The sequence below is a fragment of the Rhinichthys klamathensis genome, unplaced genomic scaffold (assembly GCF_029890125.1).
Source record: "Rhinichthys klamathensis goyatoka isolate OS25496 unplaced genomic scaffold, OSU_Roscu_1.1 h1tg000393l_1, whole genome shotgun sequence".
NCBI lineage: Eukaryota > Metazoa > Chordata > Actinopteri > Cypriniformes > Leuciscidae > Rhinichthys > Rhinichthys klamathensis.
This window is the reverse complement of record NW_026606895.1, coordinates 440,492-460,700: the sequence shown is the minus strand read 5'-3', so window position 1 is coordinate 460,700 and position 20,209 is coordinate 440,492. Positions and strand designations below refer to the sequence as shown.

The 20,209-nt window shown below is 39.1% G+C and overlaps 1 protein-coding gene across 2 annotated transcripts; it reads right to left on the bottom strand.

Annotated features, from left to right (window-relative positions):
• Window positions 1-1,258: 1,258 nt before the first annotated feature.
• On the bottom strand, window positions 1,259-18,581 carry rfx1b (regulatory factor X, 1b (influences HLA class II expression)). 2 transcript variants are annotated; one of them, XM_056234348.1, is made up of 18 exons: window positions 18,416-18,581; window positions 15,763-16,113; window positions 13,371-13,468; window positions 13,202-13,279; window positions 12,945-13,000; window positions 12,505-12,847; window positions 12,177-12,358; window positions 10,345-10,464; window positions 10,134-10,255; window positions 9,891-10,009; window positions 9,698-9,807; window positions 9,453-9,604; window positions 5,418-5,515; window positions 5,185-5,334; window positions 3,509-3,717; window positions 2,499-2,652; window positions 2,376-2,421; window positions 1,259-1,409 (listed from the first exon to the last, which is right to left on the bottom strand). In XM_056234348.1, the coding sequence occupies exons 2-18, from the start codon at window positions 16,088-16,090 to the stop codon at window positions 1,261-1,263; spliced, it is 2,514 nt and encodes an 837-aa protein (XP_056090323.1). In that variant the 5' UTR covers window positions 16,091-16,113; window positions 18,416-18,581; the 3' UTR covers window positions 1,259-1,260. The 2 variants fall into 2 exon arrangements, with proteins under 2 accessions (XP_056090323.1, XP_056090324.1); XM_056234349.1 differs by having other exon boundaries at window positions 13,202-13,276; window positions 18,416-18,580.
• Between the last annotated feature and the right edge of the window lie 1,628 nt (window positions 18,582-20,209).

The window sequence follows — 20,209 nt, the reverse complement described above, 5'->3', positions numbered from 1 at the left end:
AGCTCGAGCATTTAAAGCGACAGACGACAAAACTGCAGCGCGCGCTTATAATAAACAGGACGATGTCGTCCGTTAGTGTGGATGCGAATATTGTTATAGTTATCGTTTTATAGTTATAGGTGTGTGAACGTGCCTTAATTAGATACACAATATGCATGACCGAAGCGTCCAATCACTAAACGGCTTTGCTAATAAAAGTGTCCGGTGTGTTTGTGAATGAATCATTCGTGCTCGGCTACAATTGTGTGAAAGTAGAATGAATGATTTAGTGTGACATGAAGAACACTGACAGATGAAATGAATCTCATTATGAACACATGATTCTTTTAATTTATTGTAGTGGTCAATGATTAAACAGACATTGAGCCTCAACTTGTGTGGGAAATGTACATTTTAGCATCGAACTCAACATGAAAACTGTTCTGCAAATGATTGACACAACTAAACTAATTCTGCTCATGTTTAATGAACGAGGCCTGATCGGATTTCAGCCTGAACATTTTTAAAGCATCCTCATGATTGTTTTTCGACATTTATTAATACGGTTTATGGATCTCTAGATTGAATAATCCTCTCAAGGCACATTTTGATCCATTAGCATCAGACAATCCGACCGAATCAAAAAGCATCAAAATTAGACGTCCGATTAAAGCACAACAATTGTATATATTTTCATTAATAATTAAAAAAAGAAGAAGAAAAAAAGTCGAAAGCATGGAAGGACATGAAATGCAAAATCTGTTCGGTCTTCAGTGACTACACTCATGAATATTAATGAGGAACGGGTCTAGGTAAGGTGTGATTGGCTTTGGCAAAGGGTGATTTCAATGGCAGCATGGAGTATCAGAACAGGACTCTTAAAGGAACAGTTCACACAGAAATGACGTCGTCCAAACCTGTATGACTTTTTTTTTCTTCTGCTGAACGCACAAAGACTTTACTTGAATACTTACATTTTTGTATGAACTGTTTCTTTTAGAGTAAATACACATGGCAGCTTTGATTGAGAAAATGAAGGCAATGAAAATGTGTGTGTGTGCGCTTAATTAAGGCATGTGGATGTTACCGTTCTCTAGAAATGCTTCATCAGCTCATTTAGCAGCTCGGGGGTCTGATGCACCTTAGGAAACTCACATGATCACTTTCTCACTGTGTTTACAGTAAATGAACTGAACTTCCTCGAACAATTCAGCGAAACAAACTCTGAAAGCAATGACTGTCGATGTGAATGTAGAATAGATGGGCGTGTGTGTGTGTGTGTTAGTTCTGAGTGGTGTTGTTGAACAGCTCCGTTCTGGCCAGTTTTGTGGGCGGCTCCAGTGACTCCTCCCCCAGAACCACAGAGTTGTCCGGAACAGCCATGTCCTGATCCTCATCCGTCTCATCCGTCTCATCGTCCTCTTCCTCATCTACACACATTCAGACACATGGCATTTCCTGATGCTAGAATGTTCTAGAGAGCTTTGCTATGTGGTTGCTTATAAAATGTGCATTTCTATGAAAGCTCACTCGAAAGCAAGACTTGACATTAACTTTTTTTGCTCACCAGCCACTGTGGCAAATGGTTTCCGAGGTTACTAGCCCACAATTTTGACATCGACACCATGGGGAAAAACTGCCATATAGATATTTTTTATATTATCTTATAATTTGGCAGCAGGTAAATTAGGCTGATGTCACTTTAAGACCTGACGCACTGACTATACATGCGTTTTCTTTCTCAACTGTGTGCGTTCACTTAAAACATAACTTACTGTTTACGTGAATACTCGTCAAGACCGACATTTTGACATTATTTTGAGTGTATTTGACTGTTTAAGTGGAATAAGCAGCGAAAAAGCACTCAATTTAGTACTGAGAGGCGGCTTATGTGCGCGCACTTTAGGTGTGACCATAAAATCTGCGGGAATGAGTAAAATTATGTGCAATCCCACGCCCAAATTCAAACCCTGTAACAACAATAATATTAATCCGCAGCAAATGAAACGAGTGAGTGAGGGGAGGCGGGTTTGTGTGTAACTCGCTGTCGGAGAGATGAGAGATGAGAGAGAGAGAAAGCGCAGCTGGTATCATGTATCTGAAAATTTGTTTTGGAAGCTTTTCAGATATTTTAGTATCGATATGTATCGAAAAATCTATATTTCTGACAACACTACATTGCACTTAGTTTAATATTTCAGATCTCTTTTTAAAAGACTACAATTGAAAAATGTATATACATATATTTATATAAATCAACCCGCCAAAGTAGCTAGTAGGAGTGACTGCGTTACACGCCACTGCTGAAATCGGGGGTTAATGTCAAGCCCTGCTCAGAAGAAAGATGTCAGGCATTTTGATTGTTCTGACTCATCACACACTGTGTGTTTATGTACCTTTATCCGGATCCATTGAACTCTGACTTCTGTTCAGACAGGCAAACTGAAACAACAAACAGGAAGTTAAATCGCTGTATGAACGCTGTATTTGACAGTACGCAAGTGAGTGTGTATGCATACCTCTCCCATAACAGCGATGGGCGTCTCTCCTTTGGCCTGTGCGACTCTGTGCTCGATCAGGTAGTACATGTACTCGTCATACAGCAGTCGGATCAGATGAAACGAGCCGAAACTGGCTGCGCTGCGCAGGGTCAGATCTCTGATCACCATTGAACTACAAAACACAATACAATAGCTAAATACCCCTAAAAGCACACAGTGTGAGCCTGCCATCAGCTTTTTGTTTAATCAGAGAATCAATACACAAAACTGAACTCTGTGTTCACTAGGCTCGGGTATCTATCGTTTGAATTTGAACAATGAACGATTGAACGATTCTGCTTATCAATTCCGATTCTTACTGATTCCTAATTTCGGATGTGTGTGCACCACATAATGGTCATATTGAAATGCACGCAAAAGAATCAATAAGAGGAGTTGGAATTTTTATTTTATGACAAGTATTCGATTCCCAACCCTAGTGATCACTAGGGGTGTGACAATATATCGTGTCACAATATATCGCAATACAAAAATGCAACAATATGTATTGTGCATAGTTCCCCCAAAATAAAATGTATTATTTTCTCTTATTATTATAAGAGTTTTGGTGTCAGTACTACATTAAACTACTATATATAATGTTGAATATAATGTATAATAATGCAATGGGGGAATATTTGTGGGTCCTGATAATGCCAAATGTTACCAGTAAAAGTGGCCTACATTATTTTAAATATATCTAGTCAGTGACAGAGTGCAATATTAAAATAATTCTGTATTTTCAGCTTCAGAATCATGAATATTGATATTCTGGTGTCTCTATTGTCCTGTGCTTTGGGTTTCCAGCACCAAGTCCAAGATATTCATTTACAATGTGTCACCAAATTTAGCATTTTAATCAACAGTACATTTTTTGTTAACTTTTTACCATTTGTCTTGGAGTATCGCAATAATATCGTATCGTGAGTTCAGTATCGTGATATGAGGGTATCGTTACACCCCTACTGATCAGCAAGCAGTTCTCTCACCTGTAGAAGCTCCACTTGAGCAGGAAGAGTTTGGCCGCTTTGGGTAAGGTCTGGCTGTCGGTGTACGGCTTCAGGACCTGTGAAACCACCCCATCCAGCCATGCCGCCCACTGCTCCAGAGAGTTCTGCTGCTGCAGGGTGATCTTAAAGTCCTGCTCCAGCCGCTGGACCATGCCATCTTCACAGCCACACACCCACGAGGCCTGCTCCTAAACACACACACACACACACACACACACACACACACACACACAGATTAAAGGGATAGTTCACCCAAAAATGAAAATTAGCCCATGATTTACTCACCCTCAAGCCATCCTAGGTGTATGACATTCTTCTTTCAGACGAATACAGTCGGAGTTATATTAAAAACCTACCTTTATAATGGCAGTGAATAGCTGTATATTTTTTTAAGTCCATCAAAGTGCATCCATCCATGATAAAAGTAGATGGCCTATTAATTTAAGTTAATAAAGGCCTTCTGAAGCGAAGTGATGCGTTCGTGTAAGAAAAATATCCACATTTAAAACTATATCGACTAACATAACTAGCTTCCGGCAGACGGCCGTACGCATCGATTTACGGCGAAAGAGAAACACTTGACCCGACGCACAACGTAATGACAAGCGCAGAGGATAGAGCAAAACAAAACACCAGTCACGAATTAGAAGTCTAAAACGACAATTTTAAAGGGCAACTAAACCCCTGGTCAGAGCCTGACTCCACCCACTGGCAAAATTTGAAAAATGCTGGAAAAGTGGGCGGAGCCCAGCGGAGATAGAGGGGATGAACGGATACTCTATCCTGATCGTTTTCAATACTCGCAATTCCAACTCCTGACTCGCTACAGTGGTTTTGACGAAACAAGATGGTTTTTATACTGCCATGGACGTGGTAGCTCGTACCAAGGGTGTGGTAAACTGAAACCTGCTTACGTCAGCTCTCACCGCTACCGTCACGAACTACCGCAAACATCCAATAGGAAAATTCAAGTGCAGTAGCCACCGTTCAACCTGAAGAGGGCAGCACTCAGACGTTTTTACACCATATATTGTAGAATTAAAACACTTTATACCCAAATGTCAAAAAAGTTACTCGAATCAATGAACAGCACTAATAAAGCCCCAGTCTTACAGATCATTAATTAAAAAAAGTTGGTTTAGTGTTTAGTTACCCTTTAAAGAGAAATGTCGGAGGAGCTTGAGTTTGTTGCCCAGCCTTGTTTGTTTGAACCGCGAGCGTCAAAGCTTACGCTACTCCTGCATCCTACGTCATACATCGTCAAGTGCTACTCTTTTGGCGTAAGTCGACTTGCATTGGCCGTCTGCCGGAAGCTAGTTATTTTAGTCGATAAAGTTTTAAATATGGATATTTTTTCTTACACGAACGCATCGCTTTGCTTCAGTGCCATGTGGATTACTTTTATCATGGATGAATGCGCTTTTATGGACTTCAAAACATAAACAGCCATTCACTGCCATTATGATGCTTGGAAGAGCCAGGACATGTTTTAATATAACTCCGATTGTGTTCGTCTGATAGAAGAAAGTCATGTACACCTAGGATGGCTTGAGGGTGAGTAAATCATGGGCTTATTTTCCTTTTTGGGGGTACTATCCCTTTAAGACCTGCAGGGAGATCTGAGGATGTGACATGAACAGAGCGAGCTGTGTTACCTGTACGTTGGTGAAGTCGACGCGGTTGAGGTCGCTGAGCATCTGTGTGATCTGAGCCGTGTTCTGCAGGACGGCGCGAGCCGCCTGAGCCAGATGATTGAGAGACGTGTAGCGCCGCAGAGTCTGAGCGAACGCTCCCGCACACACCACCTACACAAAACAACACACACCGTTAGCATGACCACGCCCGAGGACAGAGGCGAGTCAGAGGCACATCTGTGTGCGTGTCAGACCTTGATGCGGACCATCTCCTCCGGGATGCTGATCATGGCGTTAGTGAGCCAGTTCTCCAGATTCTTAGCAAAGTTACGGATGGCTTGAGTTAAGGCACCTACGGGAACAGAGAGAACGTAAGAGTCAAAATAAAGATAACGAGACCTCAAATTCTGCATCCAAAGTACAATTTTTATTTATTTTCATGGTCATTTGCTGCAACGAGATGACTTTTATGATAAGAAAGTGTTGATAATGTCAAGCTGTATTGAGTTCTGTTGAATAGTGTAGAGTTATATCGAATTGTGAAGAGTTTGTTTTTGGAATTGTAAATTTCACTGATTATATCTTTATATCAAGTTGTATAGTGTATGTAAAGTTGTGTAGCTTGTGTAGAGTTTCGGTAGCTATGTATATAGTTTTGTAACTCTTTGGGATTAGAATATTTTTTATAGAGTTTGCGCAACTTACTAGGGATGATGTTTGTATGGAGTTGTGTAAGGTTTCAAAGGGTTGTGTCTTAAAGAATTCTGTAATTTGATATAGTTTGTGTAGAGTTGTAATTCACTGGAATGGTGTTTATAGTAAGTTTGTTTGGAGTTTGTAGAGTTTTGTGATTCATTGGGACTAGAGTTGATATAGAGTTTGTATAGCATTATGTAGGGTTGTGTATCTCAGAGAGGATGGTGATTATAAATAGTGTAAATAGCATTGTGTAGAGTTTTGTAACTCATTGGGATGGAGTTTATATAGAGTTTGTATAGAGTTGTGTAACTCACTGGGAATGGGTTTTAGGAGATCAGGGATGAGGATCTCCATTAGGCTTTGGTACAGCAAGTTGATTTATATAAAGTTTGTTTAGAGTTTGTAAAGTTTTGTAATTAATTGGGACTAGAGTTTATTTAGAGTTTGTATTACATTATGTAGGATTGTGTAGCTCACTGAGGATTGCGATTATATATAGTTTGTATAGAGTTATGCAGAGTTTTGTAACTAATTGGAATGTAATTATATAGTTTGTGTAGAGTTTAGTAACTCACTACGGATATTGTTTACATGGAGTTATGTAAGCCTTTAAAGGGTTGTCTTATAGACTTGTGGAACTTACTGTGGTTGGAGTTGATATAGAGTTTGTATAGTGTTGTAACTTACAAAGGATGTTGTTTATATGAAGTTTGAATGGAGTCATGTAGAATTATGTCTTATAGAAGTGTGTGACTTACTGTGCGTTTACTGCGATGTTTGTTTAAAATTGTGTAGAACTGTAATGTATTGGGACTAGAGTTGATATAGAGTTTGGGTTGGGTTACGTAGGGTTGTGTATCTCACAGACCATGGTAATGGTGAGTGTGCATAGCATTGTGTAGAGTTTTGTAACTCAGTGGGATGGAGTTTATATAGAGTTTGTGTAGAGTTGTGTAACTCACTGGGGATGGGTCTCAGGACATCAGGGATGAGGATCTCCATTGGGATGAGGAACTCCATTAGGCTTTGGTACAACAAGTTGATTTATATAAAGTTTGTTTAGAGTTTGTAAAGTTTTGTAATTAATTGGGACTAGAGTTTATTTAGAGTTTGTATTACATTATGTAGGATTGTGTAGCTCACTGAGGATTGCGATTATATATAGTTTGTATAGAGTTATGCAGGGTTTTGTAACTAATTGGAATGTATTTATATAGTTTGTGTAGAGTTTAGTAACTCACTACGGATATTGTTTACATGGAGTTATGTAAGGCTTTAAAGGGTTGTCTTATAGACTTGTGCAACTTACTGTGGTTGGAGTTGATATAGAGTTTGTATAGTGTTGTAACTTACAAAGGATGTTGTTTATATGAAGTTTGAATGGAGTCATGTAGAATTATGTCTTATAGAAGTGTGTGACTTACTGTGCGTTTACTGCGATGTTTGTTTAAAATTGTGTAGAACTGTAATGTATTGGGACTAGAGTTGATATAGAGTTTGGGTTGGGTTACGTAGGGTTGTGTATCTCACAGACCATGGTAATGGTGAGTGTGCATAGCATTGTGTAGAGTTTTGTAACTCAGTGGGATGGAGTTTATATAGAGTTTGTGTAGAGTTGTGTAACTCACTGGGGATGGGTCTCAGGACATCAGGGATGAGGATCTCCATTGGGATGAGGAACTCCATTAGGCTTTGGTACAACAAGTTGATTTATATAAAGTTTGTTTAGAGTTTGTAAAGTTTTGTAATTAATTGGGACTAGAGTTTATTTAGAGTTTGTATTACATTATGTAGGATTGTGTAGCTCACTGAGGATTGCGATTATATATAGTTTGTATAGAGTTATGCAGGGTTTTGTAACTAATTGGAATGTATTTATATAGTTTGTGTAGAGTTTAGTAACTCACTACGGATATTGTTTACATGGAGTTATGTAAGGCTTTAAAGGGTTGTCTTATAGACTTGTGCAACTTACTGTGGTTGGAGTTGATATAGAGTTTGTATAGTGTTGTAACTTACAGAGGAAGTTTGAATGGAGTCATGTAGAATTATGTCTTATAGAAGTGTGTGACTTACTGTGGATGTTTGTTTAAAATTCTGTAGAACTGCAACGTATTGGGACTAGAGTTGATATAGAGTTTGGGTTGGGTTACGTAGGGTTGTGTATCTCACAGACCATGGTAATGGTGAGTGTGCATAGCATTGTGTAGAGTTTTGTAACTCAGTGGGATGGAGTTTATATAGAGTTTGTGTAGAGTTGTGTAACTCACTGGGGATGGGTCTCAGGACATCAGGGATGAGGATCTCCATTGGGATGAGGAACTCCATTAGGCTTTGGTACAACAAGTTGATTTATATAAAGTTTGTTTAGAGTTTGTAAAGTTTTGTAATTAATTGGGACTAGAGTTTATTTAGAGTTTGTATTACATTATGTAGGATTGTGTAGCTCACTGAGGATTGCGATTATATATAGTTTGTATAGAGTTATGCAGGGTTTTGTAACTAATTGGAATGTATTTATATAGTTTGTGTAGAGTTTAGTAACTCACTACGGATATTGTTTACATGGAGTTATGTAAGGCTTTAAAGGGTTGTCTTATAGACTTGTGCAACTTACTGTGGTTGGAGTTGATATAGAGTTTGTATAGTGTTGTAACTTACAAAGGATGTTGTTTATATGAAGTTTGAATGGAGTCATGTAGAATTATGTCTTATAGAAGTGTGTGACTTACTGTGCGTTTACTGCGATGTTTGTTTAAAATTGTGTAGAACTGTAATGTATTGGGACTAGAGTTGATATAGAGTTTGGGTTGGGTTACGTAGGGTTGTGTATCTCACAGACCATGGTAATGGTGAGTGTGCATAGCATTGTGTAGAGTTTTGTAACTCAGTGGGATGGAGTTTATATAGAGTTTGTGTAGAGTTGTGTAACTCACTGGGGATGGGTCTCAGGACATCAGGGATGAGGATCTCCATTGGGATGAGGAACTCCATTAGGCTTTGGTACAGCAAGTTGATTTATATAAAGTTTGTTTAGAGTTTGTAAAGTTTTGTAATTAATTGGGACTAGAGTTTATTTAGAGTTTGTATTACATTATGTAGGATTGTGTAGCTCATTGAGGATTGCGATTATATATAGTTTGTATAGAGTTATGCAGAGTTTTGTAACTAATTGGAATGTATTTATATAGTTTGTGTAGAGTTTAGTAACTCACTACGGATATTATTTACATGGAGTTATGTAAGGCTTTAAAGGGTTGTGTCTTATAGACTTTCAACTTACTCTGGTTGGAGTTGATATAGAGTTTGTATAGTGTTGAAACTTAGAGGATGTCGTTTATATGAAGTTTGAATGGAGTCATGTAGAATTATGTCTTATAGAAGTGTGTGACTTTCTGTGGATGTTTGTTTAAAATTGTGTAGAACTGTAACGTATTGGGACTAGAGTTGATATAAAGTCTGGGTTGGGTTACGTAGGGTTGTGTATCTCACAGACCATGGTAATGGTGAGTGTGCATAGCATTGTGTAGAGTTTTGTAACTCAGTGGAATAGAGTTTATATAGAGTTTGTGTAGAGTTGTGTAACTCACTGGGGATGGGTCTCAGGACATCAGGGATGAGGATTTCCACTAGGCTTTGGTACAGCAAGTTGTCGCATTCACGGGTCCAGTGGAGGACGGGCTCATATTTACACAACAGAACCAGAACTGACTTGGGCAAACGCTTCTCTGATTCATCATTACTGTACAGACAGAGAGACACATCAGGGAGACTCACATCACAACGCCTGTGACTGTATGAGAAGTCAATACATGTGTGTGTGAACAGCTCTCACAGGTCAAGTGTGTCCGTGTCGCTGGTTTGTCCTTCACTGAACCTCCAGAAGCTCTTCCACAGCGTCTCCACAAGAGGGAACTGCAGGTTTACCATCACGTCCAGAATGGCCTACAAACAAACAAACACACACATTATTCACCAAAAAACACTACAATAAACACACACACACACACACACACACACACACTCACCTCGCAGTGCTCTCTGTAGATCAGCTGATATGTGTGTATGTGTTGAGGAAGGAGTCCGTCCGGCAGAAATTTACCCTCATCCTCGATCACAGGGAACTCCGGCAGACTGCGAGACGCATCTGAGACACACACATTCAAACAGTTGATGTCATTTCCTGTAGAATACGATTGTGTCCGGAAGAGAGAGCTGCTCCTACATTTCCATTTTACAATAACCTGTATAGAGACAGATGTTTGTCCTACCCAAAAACTGCTGATACTGGTGAACCTGGGCGCTGATGTCGGATAGCCCCGCCCCTTGTTGATGCCCCACCCCCAGGCCCATTCCATTGGTCAGTCCTTCAACCTTCTGCACAGGCTTTATTCTTTATAAAGAGACGAGGACTGTCAATCAAACTAACAAAAGCAAGTGATCATCAACACAAACTGTAAACACACACACACACACACACACCTCTGTTTTTGCGAGTACGGCTGTTGTCTCATGGCCAGGTGTTGCTGGTCCTCTACCAGCCTGTGCAGGGGGGAGTTGCTCTTGATTCGAAGGCCATAGTAATGGTACTTCGAGTTCCCTCTGAAATACACACACAGACACACACACTTAATTAGCCTGTTCTACCCAGTTTTATTTTTAGTATCATTGATATACTATTATAGTTTTTGTTAATATTTTTTGATTATTTGAAATTATATTTTATATTTTCACATAAATTTTAGTTAAAGGGTACCTATTATGCCCCTTTTTATTAGATGTAATATAAGTCTCTGCTGTCCCCAGAATGTGTCTGTGAAGTTTCAGCTCAAAATACCCCACTGATCATTTATTATACCATGTTGTAAATGCCCATTTTTGAGTGGAAGCAAAAACTGTTGTATTCAAAAAAAAGTTGTTTTCGTGCATGTATCTTTAAATGCAAATGAGCTGCTGCTCCCCGCCCCCTCATCCAGAAGAGGGCGGAGCCTTCACAGCTTGTGCCTTGGACACTGCCAAAAACTAACAAAACATCTGTTTGCGTTTGATTATCATCTAACGGCCACGCTCATGTGAGATTGCAGTTCTTCATCATCGTGAAAGATTATTATCTGCATGTGCTTTAAAGCCATATAAGCCATAACTTCTGATGTATGGTTTTCTGAGCGCACACACCCGAAGCACGCGCACAGAAAGCTGGATGTCAGACGGCGCATCCCGTGAGTATTAAACTAACTTCTCTTTCACGTCTTATTGCGATTAAATTGTCAAATACACACAAGGTTATGTGACAAAGTTCACATAAACACAGTCAGTTATGTCTATGAACCTAAACAGAATGTAAAGACATCACAATAAGTGTATATTAGATCTGTGTATTAAAGTGAAAGCAGTGTAACATTCAGTACCTACTGTTAAAGTGAATCAAACAACCAAAGAAAAACAGATAATCACTCACTGCTCTTGACTGAGTAACTTTAGTAGCTTTAATAAGAATACATTTCTTACTTGAATGCTGCTGTTAAATGCTCTGGCGAGGAGATAAACTTGCTTACTGAGGGGAGGAGCTAAGCTAATAGGGCAGATTCTGTGCCAGTCATGGGCGGAGCCTGTTACCATGTGACGTCACATTGGAGCACATACCTGAACGGCTCATTTTGAGACACTGTTTCAGATTTTTACAATAGGGTGGTTGTGTTCACACACTGCGGACACATGAAAATGTTCAAAACAATATAAAAGTGAATTTAGCATAGTAGGTCCCCTGAAATGTTGTTGTGTATTTTGGCTTTTTTTTATAATTCTATATAGTTTTTAGTGTTTAGTATAGTATTAGTTTTAGTTATTTTAGTACTTCAAGTTAAACTAAACGAAAATGAGAAATGTTAACTTGGCAACTTGCTGAAGTAAAATATGTTTTTTGTTAAATATTTTAAGGTGACGTAGTTACATTGTACTTACTCAAATAAGTGCTGAGTAATATTAATGAACTACATGTACTTGCTAAAGAGTTATGGTTAGGTTTAGTGTTAGTTACTTTTAATTACGCATAATTTACTGTTATTACTATAGTAAGTACATGTAGTAATGTGTAAACACGTCACCTTAAAATAAAGTAGATTTATTCGTAGTCTTGTTACTGGATAAAAAAAAAATAATGTCTGGACATTTCATTTCAATGAAATTTGACTGTGGGCAGAGCTACCCAGTACAATGAATATAGAAATAAAGCGAAATGTTGCACGTCGCGTGCCGTGTCGTTGCTTGAAGCTTTATTGCGCCACACCTGGTCTGGACAGTGTGTGTGTTTGTACCTGGTGCCGAGACGTCTGGTTCTGAGGCCCATGAACACGGAGCGGATGAGTTTTCCAAAGGAGGCGGCGTTCACAGGTTCTAGCTTGGTCTGCTGGCAGTGCAGGAGGTAATGACAGTAGAGAGTACAGCGAGGAAGACTTACACCTTCAGCTGTCTCGTAGTTATCCATCAGCCACTGCACCTGAAGTCAAAAGTCAAGCAGATATCCACGTTTATTTGTCAACAAAAGTCTGGTGGATGACGCAAAACACTGCGTGAAACTCTCTCTGGGTGAGAATCCGAAGCATAATTCACGACCGTACCACCAATGAACACAAACATACTCACAGTCGCAGGTGAAGCGCGCGTGTTGTGTGAGAAATTCTGGTTCCCTCCGCCGAGCATGTACCCGCCCTGAATCACGTAACTCCCCGCCCCTCCGCCGGTGGCCACGCCTCCTGCCCCGCCCACTTCCGACGAAGCCCCGCCAGTCACCACGGTGATCCCCGAACTGCCCTCTGAGAACATGGACACCACCCCTGTGCCCGTCCCGGACGTCACAGACACAGCCTGAGTGGTGGCGGGGGACGTGACCTGGGAGCCGGTGGTGGGGGAGGTCTCGTAATAAGTGACAGAGGGCGTGGCTTGAGGGTAGAGGGAGGGGTCTGCGAACGAGTAACTATTGGAACGACTGAAAAGGGAAGAGAGAAAGAGAAATACAGAGCAAGGTAAATGTTTTCAGGAGTATAGAGCTAAATATATCCCCCAAGAACTGTGTTTATGCTCACATTGCAGCATCGTTGTAGCTGGCGTCTCCCTCCACAAACTGGCCTGAGTACACATGCTGTACCTACACACACAAACAAACATTAGCGTCACAGCAGACGGTTAAATGGCTCTCGTCTGCATCCGAAGCCCAGATTGTTTCATTTAATTGAGTCAGATATAAGGGCGAACATCACAAAACGTGTCAAATCTAAATTTGCACTTAAATACATTAAACTAAATCCCCATGTTTAGCAGTTGTGTGTGTGTGTGTTTGTACCTCAGGTGTGATGTGTAGATTACTGACCCCCAGTTGTCCACTTTGACTCTTGGTTACGGCCTGAACAACTGACCTCTGCTGGACACAGATCACCACAGTTTATGGATTTACCAGATTATTACGGCTTTGATGCATATAAGCCATATATACACCAATGTACGTGCATTACCTGTGCTGTCTGCACCTGTTGCACTACCTGTGTGGGTACACCTGTCTGTCCCGCCGGAGGAGAACTAGATTCAGAGTCATTTGAGTGAACCGAGCCCTCTATATGAACACAGATAGACAGACAAAAAACAAGTTACATAAACATTAAATTACTGTATGAGATGCTCATTTGCATATTAAAGAGATCATATCATTTAAACAGGATTGTTATTGATGTTGTTCTTGATCAAATCTATTAAAACATACTGTAACTTTAAGAACTCAAAGAAGAAAAAAAAAACATTTGACTCAAAACATCTCTGGAATGATGAGCTCATTAACATAGGACCGCCCACATTTACATATTCAGTAGTCAGCAAATTGTCTATGGTATTGTTGCTTATTTCATTGTTTTATTTCACATGTAAAGAGGTTACCAGTCATAAGAGGTCATTTACATATCGGAATCTTAAAGGTACAGTAGCCAAAATAACCTAGTTTAGTTTAGAGGAACATTCTGGGTTAAAAAAAAGCTAAACAAAATGCAGCAAAAGTTAGACTATGGCCACTTTACACTGCTGAATCTAACATCCACCACATCTTACTACAAAGGCGTATGTGTGTGTGTGTGTGTGTGCAAGAGAGACACACAATGAGAGGAAGACGCACTGAAAAGAAAGATAAAGAGACAAAAAACGAAATGAGAAGGAAACACGTGACAAACCCGCAGTCAGAAAGGAGGAAATGATGACTGTGTAAAGGGGAAGATGCGTGCTAACTTTTACTTAGTACAAAACCTACAGAAGGAAATACAAATATAATATCAATACAGAAGCAGCTAACAAACAACTGGCAAAACAAGCACTCATACTTACGATACAGCACATCCAGACTGTACAGACAGCTACTGTAAAACATGATCTGAACACAGACACACATCCAGCCATCTCTCTTTATATATCACGCTCATACGGGCCGGCCTTGAACAATTAATCTCCACAGATGGGGCAAGAAAGCTCTCGTTCAGGTAAACACGGGTATCAGATTGAGAGAGGAGAAATCCAGCTAAAGAAAGGATGAGGATATGCATCGTTTACTTTACCTGTGGCTTTTATTTTGATTTTCATTCTGTATTTTCCTGTATCCTTCAGTTTATCTCTCTCTCTACTCAATTAAATGATTCTCTGATATCGCCATCCTTCACGTGGTCAGCTTTCAACTACAGCTTTTCTACAGGTGTTTTGCTGCTCTCTTTTTTTCATATCGAATACACGTTCATCTGCTATCTAATTAAAATTATATACTTTTTCTATATTTTACATAGACAAATGTAATTTATGTTGATGTTTTATGCTGAGATTTTAATAATATATAACAAATAAATTAGCAATAAATACATATACATTGATTTTTATTTAAATATAGAAATACAGTACATTTCATTTTCTATTCATTTTAATATATTGCTCAAATTATTACTGAATATACACTACCATTCAAAAGTTTGGAATAATTAAGATTTGTTAATGTTTTTGAAAGAAGTATCATGTTCAACAATGCTGTATTTATTTGATAAAAAATACAGTAAAAACAGTAATATTGTGAAATATTATTACAATTTAAAATAGCTGTTTTCTAATGTGAATATACAGTAAAGTGTAATTTATTCCTGTGATCAAAGCTGAATTTTCAGCATCATTACTCCAGTCTTCAGTGTCACCTGATCCTTCAGAAATCACTCTAATATGATGATTTGCTGATCAAGAAATATTATTATCAACGTTGAAAACAGTTTTTTTTTTTTTTTTTAGGATTCTTTGATGAATGGAAAGTTCAAAAGAACAGCATTTATTTGAAACATAATTTTTTGTAGCATCATAAATGTCTTTCCTGTCACTTTCATTTGAGGTTTATAATCTATCAGGTCTCACAGAACCGTCCTTCTTTCACCATATAAACTCAGTGCGACAGAAAGTCCATCCACACACACTTCTCCAGTCACTAAAGCACACACACTTCTCCCGGCCGCTAAGTAGGCAGTGCTGTCATAACGGCTGCCAATTAGAGCGTTAGGGTGTTTAGTTCAGTCATCAGAAAAAACGTGTGTATGTGCGTCTGTGGTATCCTGATTAATCCTCACTATAATTAACAGTTTATTTTTTTATATACTGTTAATTATAGTGAGGATTATTCACCATACCGCACGTCTGTGTGTGTCAAATTAAAAGCACAGGCACATGTGTGGAGATTTATTTTGAGGTCTTTCTATTCAGGGAGAGACCTAGAAAGTGTCAGGTGTCTGTTAGATCGCATTACACACACTTTTGTACATGCAATGCGTGAAAACTAGTGGCGCTGTAATGGTCTGTCTGCAGGTTCAAGAGTGACATGGAAAGTTAAGTGCATGTGCTCACCAGTAACGGTCACCACTATGTACTGGGCGCTCTGGCCGTTTCCGGCCTGGGAGGCGGGGCTTTGTATCTCTCCTGTGACGTACTGCGGTCCCTGAGGGGGCGTGGCCAAGACTGCTTTCTTTTGAGTGACCAATGGCGTGGCCTGTGCTCTTATGATAGACCCCGCCTGTGATGAAGCGGACCCCGGAGAGCTCTGCATGTCGGACAGGAACTGAGACGTGCCGGTGGTGGACGTGGCTTTCTGCTGGGTCGATGAGGCTGTCGTGACGTTGCCCCCTTGCGACTGGGAGGGTTGAAGATCCTCGGCGGTGTAGCCTGAAGTTGCCATGACGACAACAGCCGAAAATCCCTCTGCAAATAGAAATGAAAAAAAAAACACAGATTAAGCCATGTAGGACGTTAACAGATTTGGACTTGTTGCTTTAATTATAGACCGTGTTGCTTGCTCTGGAAGATATTTCACAATTACATTTGTTTCCTTATGGAAGAACACTTCAGGCAAACCTATTGTTTTCTTCATGCAGTGGTAAATTAAAAAACGCTGATTCATCCAGCAAATTTATAAGTCGACAGCATTGCTGAGTTTTTCCTCCTTAAAACTGCAGTGAACCAAAGACAGTCTCAAAAACACGGTTTGAAATCGCTGGTGTTTCTGACGTCACACACTACCTTGTAACCAATCAGATCAACGAGTGGATCTCTGAGCTGAGTGAGTGAGTGGAGGCGGGGCTCATTTGCATATTCATAGAACCACGTATACTAAATGAGGCAAGGGCGTATTTAGTTACATTCAAGAGTTACAGGATTCAGAGTTACATTCAAGCTATTTTAAGGCATGAAGAAATTTCTTTCAAGGAAAAAACGTTTAAATATGTAATTTTCGATGACTTTTAAGGGATAAAATGATTGACTACTGAGGGACTTTAATGCACTGAGATTAATCGGCTGTGATATAAAAATTTACCCTAATAGTGCCTTATAATAAGGACACACATTTTCATTATATATAAAACATTATTTTATTAAGCAAATTCACAGGCATTTTTCTTCTGGTTTAAATAAATAGTTAAATCTGAATACAGAACATAATATGCATTTAGAATATTTTATCTATTATTATCAACAACAACAACAATTTAGCTAAAAAGTGTTAAGCATTTTGTCTCACTCAAATTCCAGTAGTAGTTTTGTTCTGTTAGATCGCATTACACACACTTTCGTATGTAGTAGTTTTTTTAGACTAAAACTAAACGCATTCTCTTTCCCTGCCACACGCACATAAATCCTTTGTGGATTTGAGCTGGCTAAACTTGTTTAACAGTACTCTCATTTTCCCTCAAATTAGAGGCAACAGGCGGCCCTTGCGTGCCCTGTCTTGTGATATGAAAAGCTCCTGTCAGAATTAGTCAGGAAGCCATTGTGTTAAACAGACTAAAAAGAACCACTCACATTATTAAAATCATGCCATAAAAATAAAACCATGAGCGCATGAAATCCCAACATTCATATCTTCAAGTATGCATCATATATTCTTGGCTATTCTCAAATATTCTGACAAATTTACATGCAAAATGTCACAGAGATACATTAACTAACTTAATAACTAATGATTTTTATCACTGAAATGAATCATCACTGAACTTAAGCTGGACTTTGACACCATTTTCAGCTGCTGTACAGCCAAAAACAAACTTTGTTGCATTATTTTACTGTAATCACAGTAAAGCTGCTTTGAAACAATCTGTTTGTAAAAAGCACTATATAAATAAAGGTGACTTGACATGAGCGTCAACTTTGACTTTGATGAATCTTGTTATAACTTGACAGACCATAAATCTGACTAAACATTATGTGGCATATTATATTATTTTTCTTATTATTATGGTCCATGTGTATATGGTCAATGTTGTTATGTACTGAACTACAAAAGTAATAAATAAATTTGTGATCTTCATGCTTAGTTTTGCCTCAGTATAGTACCCGTGTTAAGATTGTATTGTATTACATAATATTTATATATGCGTGTCTTATTATTTATGACTTTTTTTTCATTGCTGCCAGAGAACAAAGTATGTAACTGGATAGACATCTGTCAATCACGCCCTTTTAAGTTCCCACGCCCCGCCCCCTGCCCAGGACACGCCCCCTCCACTCCCTCCGCACCGGAGCTGATCTGGCACACATATGGCTGTTCGACGACTCCCTCTACAAAGTTTTCAACCCTCTGAAAATACAATTCACGAGTGTTTGATCCTGCGAACGCCTACATTTCATCGTCATTTGCGTTAAATAAACGGAGCGCCGAATAAAGATTACAGTTGAATGCAGATTCACTGTCAAAAGTCGCTCTTTGACATTTGATCCTGAACTGCTCGCCCGTTTCAGTCATCAAGTCAGTTAAACACACTTCCGACGTCACGGTCAGCAACCATAAACAAACAACAACAAGTAAAAGTCACACACTCTCACGTTACAACACCCGCCATTTTGTAGCGCTCGAGAAGATTTGACATCGTCATAACAACCGCCAGCGCGTGCGAGAGCCGCGGGGTCGAGTTGAGGAGCGATAACTGAGGAAATCGCGTCAGGCACACTTCAGCACTTGCAACACAAAACAAGAGGAGGTTGCTTAAATTAAAGTTGTTGCGTTCACCTTTCGCTTCTTGCTGGACGATCTTAGTTTGGCGCGGAGTTTTATTTTCTTAATGCCTCAAATTGTTGTTGTTGATTCTCGTTGCTGGGTTCTTGTCGCCACGACTACCGTGACTATGGCGCCTCGTCCTCACCGGGGCAACTGTTGCTACCCACCCGTCTAAGCACCGCCCTCTTGCTTAGCAGCGATTGGCTGCGTGTCGCCAAGGAAAACGGTGTTCTCTCTTCATTATTGGATAAGGCGAGTGCCTATAACAAACTTACATTGTCATTCGCTGACAGTTGCTGTCAGTCGAGTTGCTCTATTACGCAAGAAGTACACGCCCCCTTTGCGTTCATTCATTGGATCGCAATTCTGTCAGTCAAACGTCACGGTCAACTGTTACCCAATCAGAACAGAGTCTTGACGATTACTGAAGATAAAATAAAAGTTAAACGTTATAACCACACACAGCTATATATATATTATATATATATATATATATATATATATATAATGAAAAATGTATCAAAATAGTGTGTACAACTAGAGAAAAATCATTTATTATTACACAAAACGGTATATATCAAACAGTTTTTGAAGATCAGATGGCAACACCATGGAACTTATATATTTGTGTATTATATTATATTAACGTACTATTTGCAAAGTAAATATAATCCAAAATACTTTAAAGCTACACATCTACAGAAACATGTAAAAAAAAAAGCATAATACTTTTTCATATTTCTTCCATAAAACAAGACAGAAATTAAGACTTGTGTCCGAATATTGTACCCTGAATAAACAAATTATTCTCAGTTTAAGTCTCCAAATGTTTCATTTTATTTCTAATTTCGTATTATTTTAATTATAGCTATGCATGCAGTGTGAGTCCATTAGCATATTAATCATAAAACTATAATTTTTCACTGAGGTCAGACAGGCAACCAATTAGCCCATTTGCTGAAGGCTCATCCATGTGCTGTTATCTCTGTGAATGCCAGTGTCTGAATCATATTCTCCAGACTTTCTTATCTCATGACTGTATGATTAAGAAGAAACGGGCTTTTGCTGATATGCTTATAAGCCGGTTTCTGATTCTAAATAACCACTCGCACATAACCATCATTTTCCCACATCCATATCCTCGACCTCTTCTTATCTGTCTGAAATGTCACCGGGGCTCTTTGTGTCAGGAGAGGTCAGATAACCCAGCCTGCACCCCATAAGTTTTCTATTCTTTAATTCTTTATTGTGTATTGATGGAAATCATGTCCTGGGTTTCAATTTTCTGCTTATGAGGAAAATGTATGGTCAAAGTGTACCATATTTAATGTTTCATTAACTTTGTAAATAAGTTTTCTTTATAATTTATGATAAACTTTTATTTACTCAGTTTAAAGTATGCATGAAATGGAAGTTGAAATAGCCTTTTCTTCCCTATTGTGATGTATGTGCAAGTGTAACACCTTCTCGAACAAGAAGAAATGTAGGGCGGGGCTTGATTTTGTAACGTCTGAATTTGCAAAGAAGACGATCCAGATTCAAATATCATTTAAATGTATTAAACAGAATCCACTCAGGTACATACAAAAGAAAGAGTCCATGAAACGGTGTGGATTGCACCAACAATACCAGACAAATGAATGAACGAAACTGAGAGACTTAAATACACAGGGATAATGAACAGACTACAAACAGGTGTGATCGGTAAATCAAATAACCATGGTGACAAACAGGTGGGAAAATGGCGGGAAAATGAGAACAAAGGAAACAATTAGCAAACGGAGGGGCTGTTTACATGACACCATT

Excerpts from the sequence above, each read along its gene's own strand:
- rfx1b (XM_056234348.1), bottom strand. The coding sequence starts at position 16,090 with ATGGCAACTTCAGGCTACACCGCCGAGGATCTTCAACCCTCCCAGTCG. Across the intron at positions 13,001-13,201 it reads ATCTACACATCACACCTGAG|CATGTGTACTCAGGCCAGTT; the intron begins GTACAAACACAC and ends GTGTAGGTACAG. Across the intron at positions 10,256-10,344 it reads CCGTACTCGCAAAAACAGAG|AATAAAGCCTGTGCAGAAGG; the intron begins GTGTGTGTGTGT and ends CTCTTTATAAAG.